This window comes from Lethenteron reissneri, chromosome 35 (assembly GCF_015708825.2).
Source record: "Lethenteron reissneri isolate LAM-NWPU_2019-01 chromosome 35, ASM1570882v1, whole genome shotgun sequence".
NCBI lineage: Eukaryota > Metazoa > Chordata > Hyperoartia > Petromyzontiformes > Petromyzontidae > Lethenteron > Lethenteron reissneri.
In genome coordinates this window covers 12,955,228-12,967,409 of record NC_083813.1, presented here as the reverse complement: position 1 = coordinate 12,967,409, position 12,182 = coordinate 12,955,228, and the positions used below count along the sequence as shown (strand labels likewise).

Sequence of the window (12,182 nt, the reverse complement as noted above, 5' to 3'; positions counted from 1 at the left end):
ATGCTGCAGATGCTGTTATTGCTACTGCTACTTTATACCTGATGTAGCCGATGCTACTAATTCTGTAACTAATGATTCTGAAGTATCTGCTACTGCGGGTGTTGTAACATGTACTTCTATTGTAATAACTGCTGCATCTCATCCAGCTGATTCAATTACTGCTGCAGCTTTGTCAATAATTTTGGTTCTACTGTTGCTGCAGATATTTCAGATTTTTGCTTACTGCTGTACCTAATACAGCTGCTGTTGATATATGCGTGCTCCTGCCGCACCTGGTGATACTGCTGCACTTGTTGCTATTGCTGCTGTTACTAGAATGATTACCGCTGTTACTTTAACTATTGCTACTTGAAACTCCTGTCGCTATTACTGGAGTTAATGTGGCTTCGCTTACTGTTGCAGGCCTGCTCTGCATGTTGTTTCCCCCGCCTGCATTGCTCGTTGGTGCTGTTCTTGCTGTTCATTTTGTTTACGAGTGTTACTGCTGTTGCTACTACTTAATTTTAATGCTGCTAATGTTGCTGTTGTAGCGAATGCTACTGCTGCTATTGCAGCTGCTGTTTATAACGTGCTACGATGAAGGGGGTAGTGTGTGAACACGCTGCGGCAATGGGAGTGCGAGCCAAGCTGAAGGAGCGCCGCTGTGAGCGTCGTCATCTCGATAATGGGGGTGGGGGGACCCTCCCCTGTGTTGGACTGCAGCAAAATGGGCAGGTGGACATGGTCCAGTTCCCCGGGCCTGTGCTCATTCAGGAGGTGCGCGTCATCCCGCAGGGCGTCCGCGCACACAGCAACCTGCCGGACCCCTGCGCTTATGGGTACAGCTCGCTCACTTTCCCACGCGCTCACTCGCCCACTCACCCACGTTCAGCTTGAACAGATGCGTGCTCACTCGGTTGACACCAACATGCAGTCACAATTAATTTACACACCGACTCTCGGTCATCCCGCACGCTTGCTCGCACCTCCGATTAGCACGGCTGGCTACGTACGGTGCGAAAGAAGTTCAACGTACATTGCTCGCTCACAATCAACTCTATGCATTTGGCTGCTCGCTCATGCGCTCACTCAAATTTTAGCCAAACGTTTGCTTCGTCACTAACTCACATGCTCACTCACTCTGTCAACAAGCTCACAAGCTCGCTCCGTCAGCTCACTCGCTCACGCAAAGTTAACTCGTGTCCACTCGGTCACCTCACAAGCTAGATCACTTGAACTTTCACCCTCACAATTTCACTCGCAGTCAACCAGTCACTCACTTGCTCACGCACTGCTCGCTCAAAGAGTCGCATTTAATTGGCCACTCTCGTAATCATTCCCCAAATGATCATCTGTTCTGCTCACACATACACATTAAATTCTCAGCAGTTGAGGAAGCTTATTTGCTTCTTTTCTTCATCTGTCATCCTTTTTAAGCAGATACTGCTGAACCATTCACTTGAAAATGCATACAATATCAATCTGAGATAAATCGCCACATGGACTGAGTTGCACACACACAGACAGTGAGGAGAGGCATGTTTTTTCTTAGGTGTGCCAGTGTTTGAGAATGCCAATGTTGTGTTACCTGTGTGTGCGTGTGTGTATTCACGCAGGGAGACCACGCCACGTGCGTTTCAGCTGGAACTATTTTTCAGCAACATCACCAAACCGAATCTGTCAGTGTTCGAGAGGCTCGGAAGGTAAAGGGGTTTTGTCTGAACGCATGCACATAATAATTAAAATGTGAAGACAATATTGTGCTGTCAATGGGCTATGTGAATTGAATTTTCATGGCAAGTAATTAATTTGCACTTTAATTTGTTTTCCTGCAGCCTTGATTATGAGGAGCCTTCATCCATCATATTTAAGCCGAACAATAAGGTAAGTTTTAGAAACGAGTGCCCTTAGGTCTCCCTAGTCACTCTTGTTACGATGATGAAATTGGAACTGTAATGAGTTGGAATAATTGGAAATGAAATTATGGCTCTGCCGTAGGAGGAGAGCATTTAACTTTATCGTAATGTTTTCTCGAATACATTTAATGTGCCGCATGCATTAGACCCTGGGCACATTTTAATTTAAGTTGGTAGATTAATAGCAGGGTATAACGAGTCCCAATGAATAATGGTAATGAAACCTGATTTGCCTGTGGTATTGGCACACTTCCTATGTTTTTACAAAGCCAGTCCCAAACCTGTTTGCTCTGCCTCGAGCATAGGTTGTGGGGCTGCCCACGGCATGCCTATGCACGCACCTGTTCACCTGCAGCCTCTTGGCTTTTTTTTCCACTCTGTTGCTGCCCACTAATTACATTCGCATTTGGTTGGCGGTGGCAGTCGAAGGGAGAGACATTCTGCAGCCCAGGTCCGAATGTTAAAACTACCGTATATTAACAAGTCGTCATGAACGCTTCCCAACTTGGGTTTAAAGTGTGAACGTATGAGCTCTGCCCGTGTGTCCGTCTCTTAACGCGGGGGCACTATATTTCCCGTAAAGTGATCCAAGGTGAACAAAAATATTTTCTTGTAAAAGTTGTGTTCCTACTCGGGACTTGCACGATAGAAGCCTGACTACATCGATCAAAGTGTCGCCCTGCCCAGCAGAGCCGCTATCCGATCCCTGTTGTTTCATCACGGCTTACGGACGCACTGCTTCCTGTTCGCCTGGCACCATTATCATTGCTAATTAAACACTTTCAATGGCAAATGTGTGCTGGAAGTGTTACATAATCCATGCACATGTACGGTTTTCTTGTGTTACTTCAATTTACCGGTGAAGGGTTTCATTATCATTATCACCATCATTTTTTTCTTAACTACAGTGACCAGAATCAGAATCTTTATTATACTGGAGGAATCCAATGAGCTATAAAGCTCTTGTTCACAGATGCCCAGTAGATGATGGGGGGTGCCACCAATGCCTCAGCTGTCAAATATCCACTTTAGTCTGCCCTCCCAATCTTGGTCTTATCCGTCCACATGATCACAATTGCCATCCAAATTGATCTTGGGCCATCCAGTCCTCATTTTTCCTTCCATCAAGCCCTGTATGATGAGGATGTCACACAGAGTCCCTCTTTTCGTGTCTAAGTGTTCAAACCGGTGTAAAAAAGTGGTTCGTAACAGAAGATTAGACGGCGGACGATTGAAACACTCAACTGAAAGAATGTTCAAATAACCCACAGTGAGAGTATCGTGGCTTCTTATTAAGGAATATATTGTCACAGTTGAACGTTTCATGACTTCGTAGGATGTGTGTGGCCATCGGTGCCCAAACAATGTACACCACGGCCTTCCTACCTTAAACCCCCTTGCACTGAATGGATCGTAACTCAGCTGGCACCACTGATTAAGTTGCAGCTGTTGGACTTTGGTGCGAGTCAGGGCTTGCCACGCACGTGACGTTAACGGTGAGCGCGTGTGCGTGCCAATACACGGGCAGCAGAGAGAGCGGCGCTCCTCTATGAGCGGGCGAACCGTTCAGGAGGTCGCGCCGGAGCTGGGCAGTTCCGCTCGCAGGGCGTTCGTTATTCAACGAGATTTCACTGCGGGACGGTCGCGATCGGTGTGGAGTGAGGGCTTCCAGTCACCCGGGTTTGTCCCGAGTCGCTGCTCGTGGCACTCCACATCCAGAACTCCTCTTGCATTTGGCTGTGGTCACTCGGTACTTGTCACGTACATCAGCAACCTGTCAATTATTTGGAGAGAAATTAAACCCTGCGTGATTCTAGCCGCCATCTCCTCCTGCTGAGGTTTGCTGCTGCTGTGGTTTAGCGTGCGGTGTGAGAGGCGGTGGGTGACTCAGTCTAGAAACGCGCCTCAAATGCCATCCGTGCTCATGGCTTGTGTTGTGTAAACCCACCCGTGGTAGGGGGAGCGATGTTTATTGCTATCTAATGTGAGGTTCCTCCCGGTATAATGTACAGCCCTCTCTGTCAATCCACGACTCGCCTCCCTGCACTGCCAATCATGGGGATTGTTTTACCACTTCACCACACTCGTGAAGGGGCAGCAAGACCCAGGACCGGTGCCGATATTATTCGTTACCGATGTTGATCAACCCCCCGTGAACCAAACTCAGATTGCCAGATTCAAAGCGAAGTGCGATAACAACTGTGCCACTGCTCTTTGTTTTGAATTGAACTGTTGAACACTCAAAGTAGGAGCTGGCCAAACATGAAAATGCAGGGCACGGCTGGGTAGATGAGATAAAGATTGAGGACCGAGAGACGTAGTGATGCGCCGCTGCTAGGCAAGGAGATGCAGTTTTCCCATTTCTATGTCGGCCTTGGTATCTAATTCAGTCCTCTGCTTGGCAATGCATTAAGAGTGGGAGCAGTGGTGTGGAGGTTAGTGCTGTACTTTATGAACTCAGTCGTCTGAGGTCAATTCCCGGCCGTGGCTAATATCCGTGGCAAGCGGATATCTGCACCGGTCGACCTGGCCTCCTGCCCATTTTGCCAACCTGCACTCATTTACTGACCAGTGTGGTGAAGTATAGTCAAACAAACCCCCTTGACCAACATGGTATGGGGAGGATTTCATGCAGTGTTGGATTGACAGTGCTGTAATTAATTGTTAAAAGAGGATAAGATGTGTTGTCAGAATATAGTAGTGCTGGCCTGGTGCCCTTACGACTGTCGCTTCCTCCTCGGGCTCCATTTCCTCAGTGGGGGGGCGGGCAGGGGTGGAGGGGTCATTCCTTCTCCTCTGCTGCCTCCACTGTCTGGAATTCCCACATTCATATTATCCATATTATTCCCCGTTTTGAAGATCTTGCATAAGACCGATTGTAACTTCTCCCCTCCTCTGCCACGGTATCTAACCTATGACCCCCCCTCCCACCAACCACCTTCCCCCACCAGCGATTTGTTGTATGATTTTGACAAGCGGTATTTTTTTGTCTTAGCTGTGATGAACGTACAATGCTTCCGCAGAGACAGACATGATGTATGTGCAGATATTCCGAATGAATGTTGACAATTACTTGGTGATCCGTAAAGTAACTCGAGTTGACCAATAAAACGATTGGTAAATTCCCGTAAATGGTTTTTGTGGGCGAAATGCAATTGTGTATATCTTGGTAACTCCGTTTGGATCCTTGAATCCACATGATTTCATGTGTGTCTCTGTTGGACCTTGTGTGTACATGTCTGTAGTGGTATGTATTTACAAAACATGCAAGTACTCGCTAACAGCACTTTCCCCAACAGCCTGTATGGAAACGGGGTATCTTTGTGGTTGTTTTTATGTGTGTGTGTGTGTGTTTATATACATATGTGTACGGAGTTGGCACGCTGTGCTAATCACTCCGTCAACTCTTAAATGAGCACTTGATGTAATGTGTAAATGTCAGCACGGGGGATACAAAGACGGCCTGATGTGGTGCTATACCACTCCATGCAGACCTTTGTCTAAGTGCTCAATATCAGCTACAGAGGCTACAGAGGGTTCTTGTTTATTTATCTGGGTATTGAAATGTCTGTTTGCTTGTGTCAAGGTGTGTGTGTCATTGTGTGTAGGTTTGTGTGTCTGTATTTGTGGCAGTGTGTGTGTATAGGTCTGTTTCATTGTGTGGGTATCCATGTTATTGTGTGTCACTGTGTGGTTGTGTGTGCCCGTGTGGTGTGTGCGTACAGGTGAACACTGATGGGCTGGTGGTGCGCGGTTGGTACAGCACTCTCACGCTGGCCGTCTACGGGGTGGTGGAGAGGGGCCTCTCCCGCCCCCACGAGCGAGAGTCTCCCCCCCCACCACCCCCACCCCCGCCGCATCCTGGGGTTCAACCGGTGCCCTACAAGCGGCCACAGAAGTACGACGAAGTCGCAGGCCGAGGTATCTCACCCTTCCACCCCGCCAAGCCTAACTCTCCCGAATCCCAATCGCCCGAACACAGTGGCGTAGCTATTGAGCGTCTCGGCGGTGCAATTGCACAAGGGCACGTGCCAACCGCGCTGATCTAGCGAGACTCGGACTTACACGGTGGTTTCTGGACCCGCATGTAGGCCAGTAGACTTGCATCGAGATGTGTATATATATTGTTGTCTTGTTCGTTCCATTAGCCTCAAGGTGAAACTTGCATACATCGTAAATCATCGCTTCTTGCATGCACGATTCCACACGCGAATCGTGAGCCTTAAGAATCGACACGTGTTTTGAACATTCTGAGGTATTTATTTGGGTGGGGTTCGCAGGTTGAGCGACAGTCATACTGTTTGGGCATTTAAATAACAACAAAAAGTTTGTTTACTTATTTTAATTAGGTATGTAAAGGGAAGCAAATACGCCGCCATCCACTCTCTCTCCGTGAATCACAGTTGAGCTGCGCACGTTACACCATCCAGGTGCATCAAGGTGAACGGCAAATAAGTGAAATGCCATTGTGTTTGCCATCGTACGGCGGTTGGAATCTCCCCGTTGTCGAACCCGGCGATCGTTAGCTGAGCGTTGCGGAACGAGCCACTCACAAAGGGCAGCGCTGCACTAGCAACAACGGCGGTTTGCGCATCGGTTGCGTCGCCCGACCCTTCGTCGGTGGCACTGCCGTTGGGGCCGCCCTTCGTTTCAGGAGCCCCCCCTCCTTCCCCCTCCCCAACTCCTATCGTTTTTCGGATTGTTTGTTGTAGCTTGCTTACCCGCCCATGATGGACATCTGTGAAAAAGAGCTTCATCGCTCACTGGATTACTCCTCCGGTCAAAATGAAAATTCTGAACTCCAGGAGCCTCCCCACCCTCTCCACCCTCCCTTGCTATCCCGCGCGGCTTGGTGTGGCGTAGCAAAGCGGCCTGTCCGGTTTGAGGGCTGGGGGGCAGGGAAGGTCCCGGATAAGTCACGGTACGCATCCTTCGGTGCTTGGCAGGCGAACACAGCCAGTGCGCAAAACGATCCTTCATCGTCGCGGTGACAGACTCCCGCCCACCCGCCCGCCCGCGGCCAGGGAGGTGACCTTGCCAGAGTCCCACCGTGGTGTGCCGGTGGGCCCACGAGACCGAGCCGTGGTTTACCGACTCGTTTGGTGGGAAAACGACTGCGGTGTCTTTGCGATGTTGGACCGGGGCTGTGGGCTTTCGACGTGGAGGCACTGTTGACACCTTGAATGTCTCGCGTGGGTGTGGGTGGTCACGTTCGTGGGCCCTTGGCAAAGAAAACCAGTTTTTCCACTTAAAATGTTAAACAGTTTTAAACTTATCCCCGTTGTCTAGTGAGTGTTTGAGATACAGAAACATAAATATTTGCATTTAGTAACGACAACTTCCACCGTTTATGAAACTCTTTCCATGAATTTTATTTTAATGTATTGTGACGTGTGGTGTGGTAGGATCTTTTTAGATTGAAAGTGAATTTAGCCTGGCACCAGCACAATGGTGATGTCATCGCCACTTGGTGAACGACGGCGGTTGTTGTTGTGGTGGTGGTGATGGGCTGCTCTACATTGTGGAATGTATCGCACTCAACATCTTCAACGTCTTAAAATTCCGCCCACGTTGCCTCGCCCCTGCCCTGCCCATCTCCTCTAGTCTCACTCTGCTCCCCTCCACCCTGTGGAAGCCCCCTCCCCCGTCACTCAGTGAGAGGTCGCTCGTTCTCCTCTGCTACCCCCATCCCCATAGTCTGGAACTTCCCCCAGCCATCTGTGTCGTCAGCTCCCTGCCCCGAACCATAATTCCAGGCAAAAAATAATTTCTTAATCTTCTGCGTATGGTTGACGCCCTCTCCTCTGTTTTTTATGCCCAAATATTTTATTTTGTTCAACATCGTGAAATGCAGTCAAATGTATACGCTATATGATCCGCATAGTATATTGTGTATATATATGTGTGTGTTGCCGTGTGATGTGCTGCGGTGTTCTGCGTGTGTGGTGGAGGATTGCTGCTCGCTTGCGCGCAGTGCCCTGCGTTCTCGCTTGCTTGTGGCTGTTTGCTCTGGTCTGATGCTCTTGGTTTGGTGCTGCGTGGTGTGGCAATGTGTCGTGTACGCGCGTGCTTCTCTGTGTGTGTGTGTGCTCAGTTTGGGGAGCGGCGGCTACCAACCCCAAAACCTAGGTTCGATTCCCGGCCATGGGCCTCTCCTGAGTTGACTTGGCGTTAAATGAGGACCCGGTGTGGTTTTTGTGACCTTTAGCATTGGGGAGACGAAGGCAGTTGGGCATCGTGCTGGCAACACCAACCCCGTCGTGCGCCGTGCCGGCCTTCATAAGTTCTGCTAAGGGCACTTGCCCCGACAGCTTGTTGGGCTTCATGGGGACCCTTTGTCTTTGTGCGCAGAGTGGGACGTGGAGGAGCAGTTTGTGCGGAGCCCTCCCCGCCACCAGCCCCGCGGGCCCAGGACCCCCCCTGGTCCTCCTCCTCCTGACGACGATGACGATGAGGTGCCCATCCTTCCAGTCGGTGAGTACTCCGGACAATGGCACGGCAGCAGTGGATCCTTGAATCTATCTGTGAAGAACTTCACGCCCCTTTTACAAAACGGTGACCGTATGGAATGATGTAGTCGGCAGGGGCGCACGACAAGGATTGAGGAATGAGTGGCAGCGATCGAGGGGTAGAGGGTTACTTGGGGATCACGGAAGGGTAGGGGAGGGATGGGAAGGAGTGAAGGGGCAAGGGGAGAGAAGAGGAAGCGAATGGGAAATGGAGAAGAGGTGCAGCTTAAAGAGAGGAACTGAAGGAGGTTAAGAAGGGGACTTTAATGTACAACTATTGACCACATTCCAACGTGGCCAATCCCGAAATTCAATTATGAATCTTATTTACATTATAATGTGGTTGGGAGAATGCATCTGACCTATATGACTGAAGGTTCTGGTTAAAGCCTCGACCGGCCCCCTTGCTGTCCGACCGCAGCCGTCTCGCGGGATGATCCGAACGCCGCCGCGGCCGCCGCCACCGCGGCTGCCGTGGCCGCCGCCGCCACCGCCATCGTCGCCGCGGCCGCCGCCGCCGCCTCCCAGAAGGAGTTCTTCCCGGCGGTGTCCCCGGATCGGCCGTGCTCCCAGCCGTCGGAGGAGCGCTTCTCGGAGGAGGGAGAGCCCGCCGGCGAGGAGGAGGGCAACACGGGTGGGGAGGACGAGGAGGAGGAGGAAGAGATCGAGGACGAGGTGGTGGACGAGGAGATGGAGGCCGAGGAGGGCGAGGAGGGGGAGGAAGGGGAGAGCCACGCGGCGGAGAGCATGCCCGACGAGGACGATGAGGAGGGAGATGGAGACAGTACGAGCCTGGCGAAGCTTCATCGTCAGTGTTGTTGTGTTTGTCATTGTCTCTTGGTCATATTTGTCGTTGTCGTTATGGTCATCATGGTCGTCATATCCATCATCGTTGTCATTATTATCGTCAAAATAATAGTTTTTACTTCCCGTCGACTCAGTGGCGATGCACACGAATTGACTCTCTCCACCTTTGTTACCCAGGGGACGATGGGTACGAGCAGATATCGAGTGATGAGGAGTGCATCCCTGACGCGGAGCACGGAGCGTATAAGTACCCGAACTTTGACCTGGAGCACTACACAGCAGAGGAGCTCGCATCCGTGCCCGCCATGTCCTACGACCCTCTGGACAAGGAGCTGGCGTCGCTCGCACACTTCAGCCTCCCCTACCTCACCCGGTGAGCCCTGCTTACCTCACAAAGTGTGTCGCCACCTTCGCCGGCACACCAACCGACGGAATGAACGATGCAAGCGGCGCGTCCTGGGGTTGTTGTCAACACGACGTAATGGTGCGATCCTCGCGAGCGCGCAGGTTCGAGGTGGCCCTGGCGAGCATCGCCTCCAACGAATCCAAGCAGCAGGAGGAAGGGAGCGTGGAGCGTGCGGAGCAAGCGGAGCGCCTGCGGGACTTGCTGGAGGCCCACGAGGAGGACCTGGAGCGCAGCGGCCCCAAGTGGGTGACGGCGCTGGAGGAGGCGCCGGCGCTGCTGCCCGAGGGGCTGAGCTGGTTGCGAGCGACCGCCGCCCCGGCCCACGGCGACGCGCTGCGCCGCCTCGTGGCGTGGTGCCGGCACGCCCTGGGCCTGGACGCCGCCCTCGTCCTCCCCATCGCCGTCAACTTGCGTCAGCTCAAGGGCGGCCTCAAGCTGGCCGGCACCCTGGCCGAGTGCGGCGCCGACGAGGCGCGGGCGCTGGTGGCGGCCGGCGTGACCGAGCTGGTGGTGGACCTCCTGTTTGCCGAGCACATGGCCTCCTCGCTGAAGCTGGGTGCCATGAAGGCCCTGGACAGCCTGGTGAGCACCAAGGAGGGCGTGCGGAGTTTCCTGGGCGACGCGGGCCAGGCGGGCGGCGCCAGCGGTTACCAGAGGCTGCTGGACCTCATCCTGTCGAAGCAGACGGTGCGCGTGGCGACGGCCGCTAGCGCCGTGCTGCAGAAGTGCCACTTCTACGAGCTGGTGGTGGAGGTGGAGCGCGCGGTCGAGGCCCTTTCGGAGGGCTCCAAGGAGCCGCGGCGGAGGCGCAGCACTGAGGGGACCGGCACGGGCGACAGCGACCTGGACAGCTCCGACGACACGGACGACCCCGAGTCGAGTACGTCTTTGCCGGGCCATCGCTGCCTCCGTTTGTTTAAAATTCGACTTGCGCAGGAACACCACGCGCAGCGCACGCGTCTGCGATTGACAGAGTCAGCGACGTGAGCCGCGTAGATCTCCTCGTTGACTCCAGCGTCAACACGGAACGACGCGTGATTAGGGATCGGGTCTGTTCAGGTTGGCGACCTGGAAAATGTTTCCACACCCAGCACACCACGTGTCGTAATGTTACTCTGACTGGCTACGAGTCGCTTGCTCCCTTCTCCAGTCCCGCAGCATCACTGAAAATATTCGGTGAGAAATTGACACTGGATTTAATGATTCACCAGTCATAGACAGAGGAAAGGTCGTACTGTAGTTGCATGAATCTATATAACCTGCATGGAACCGACTGTAGATTTGATAGCCTTTGCTTGTTCGTTCGTTTCTCAAGCCGCTTGTCCTGGTGAGGGTCGCGGCGGCAGCGTGTTGAGTTGGGCGGCCCAGACCTCCCTTTCCCTGGCGACAGACTCTAGTACTACTACACTATTCACTACTATACATATACACTACTACACTATACACTACACTACGATACACTACGCTACTACACACAGACTCGAGGTCTTCCTTTGGAATTCCCAGGCGTTCCCAGGCCAGCCGAGTGACATAGTCCCGCCAGCGGGTCCTGGGCCGTTCCCGGGGTCTTCGCCCAGTGGGATGTGCCCAGTAGAGTTCCAGGGCAAGTATATCAGGAGCATCCTTACAAGGTGGCAGAACCACCTCAACTGGCATTGTGAAGCTATTTAAGATTAGAAGATTATAGAACCTACCTATGGTAGTGTGAACTAATTGAATCTCAACTATTTACACACGTTTGCCAAATAATTGATTCTCGCACACACAATGTACTGGATGCATCGTGAATGTAAGAGTCAACTTTAACGCACGCTTCGTTATGCTCCTCGTTGTTTGATGCAACATGCGAGTCAAATTTCCACTTTCGGGGAAAGTTACCCTGCTCTTTTTATCAATGTGCTGCAGCCTTCCTGCCTCATGCGGGACATCACATTGTGAAACACAGGTTTGAGATTATCTGGCCCCTCCATCTGGTCTGACTGGCCAAGCCAGCCACAGCAGCGTGCCACTGTCAAACGATGCCAGAATAAGAAATGAATTGAACGACAACAATCAGTCTCGCAGGTGATTGCCTTCGTGCTTTGCGGGATCCGCCCGTCCTTGGCAGGTGGTCTGTCTGGTCGTCCTGGTTGCAACACCGAGTCGCCCCCCTCTACCCTTTCTTGCGATAGGGATTTGGGGTGAGGCTTCACAGTCCCACCCCGATACGTTGGAGAGCGTGGGTGCAAGCATGCACGTGCGCATGTTTCTGTCTGTGTGCTTGCGCCTTCTTGTGAGCATCGCTCCTCCATTCTATGTTGCTTGAGGGCGGCTGCCTCCAACTTAAGAGTGGCCATATTGGAGAAAAATAAAATCCTGGGCATATCATGAAAGAAGATTTCAGAATACCAGAATAGGGAGACCTACATGTGAATATATTGTCTTGAGTGGTGTATTTTTATTATGCCAGTGACCAAATCTGGAACTGTTAATGTCCTGGGAAGAGGTACAAAATTTCAAGGACAGCAGCTGCCTCAACAAGAGGACATCGTCGAAAAATCAGGATAGGTGCCAACTCACGTCCAA

The 12,182-nt window shown here is 52.0% G+C and overlaps 1 protein-coding gene across 3 annotated transcripts in view; it reads left to right on the top strand.

Moving 5' to 3' along the window:
- VIRMA (vir like m6A methyltransferase associated) overlaps window positions 1-12,182 on the top strand; it is a 55,750-nt gene that overhangs the window by 1,264 nt on the left and 42,304 nt on the right. For 2 of the 3 annotated variants that reach the window (XM_061565812.1, XM_061565811.1), the window contains exons 2-9: window positions 703-818; window positions 1,596-1,682; window positions 1,815-1,863; window positions 5,621-5,816; window positions 8,247-8,369; window positions 8,826-9,212; window positions 9,389-9,584; window positions 9,719-10,497. In XM_061565812.1, coding sequence (XP_061421796.1) covers window positions 703-818; window positions 1,596-1,682; window positions 1,815-1,863; window positions 5,621-5,816; window positions 8,247-8,369; window positions 8,826-9,212; window positions 9,389-9,584; window positions 9,719-10,497 — 1,933 coding nt within the window. The remainder of the gene's footprint in view (window positions 1-702; window positions 819-1,595; window positions 1,683-1,814; window positions 1,864-5,620; window positions 5,817-8,246; window positions 8,370-8,825; window positions 9,213-9,388; window positions 9,585-9,718; window positions 10,498-12,182) is intronic. The other variant, XM_061565813.1, reaches the window with a different exon arrangement.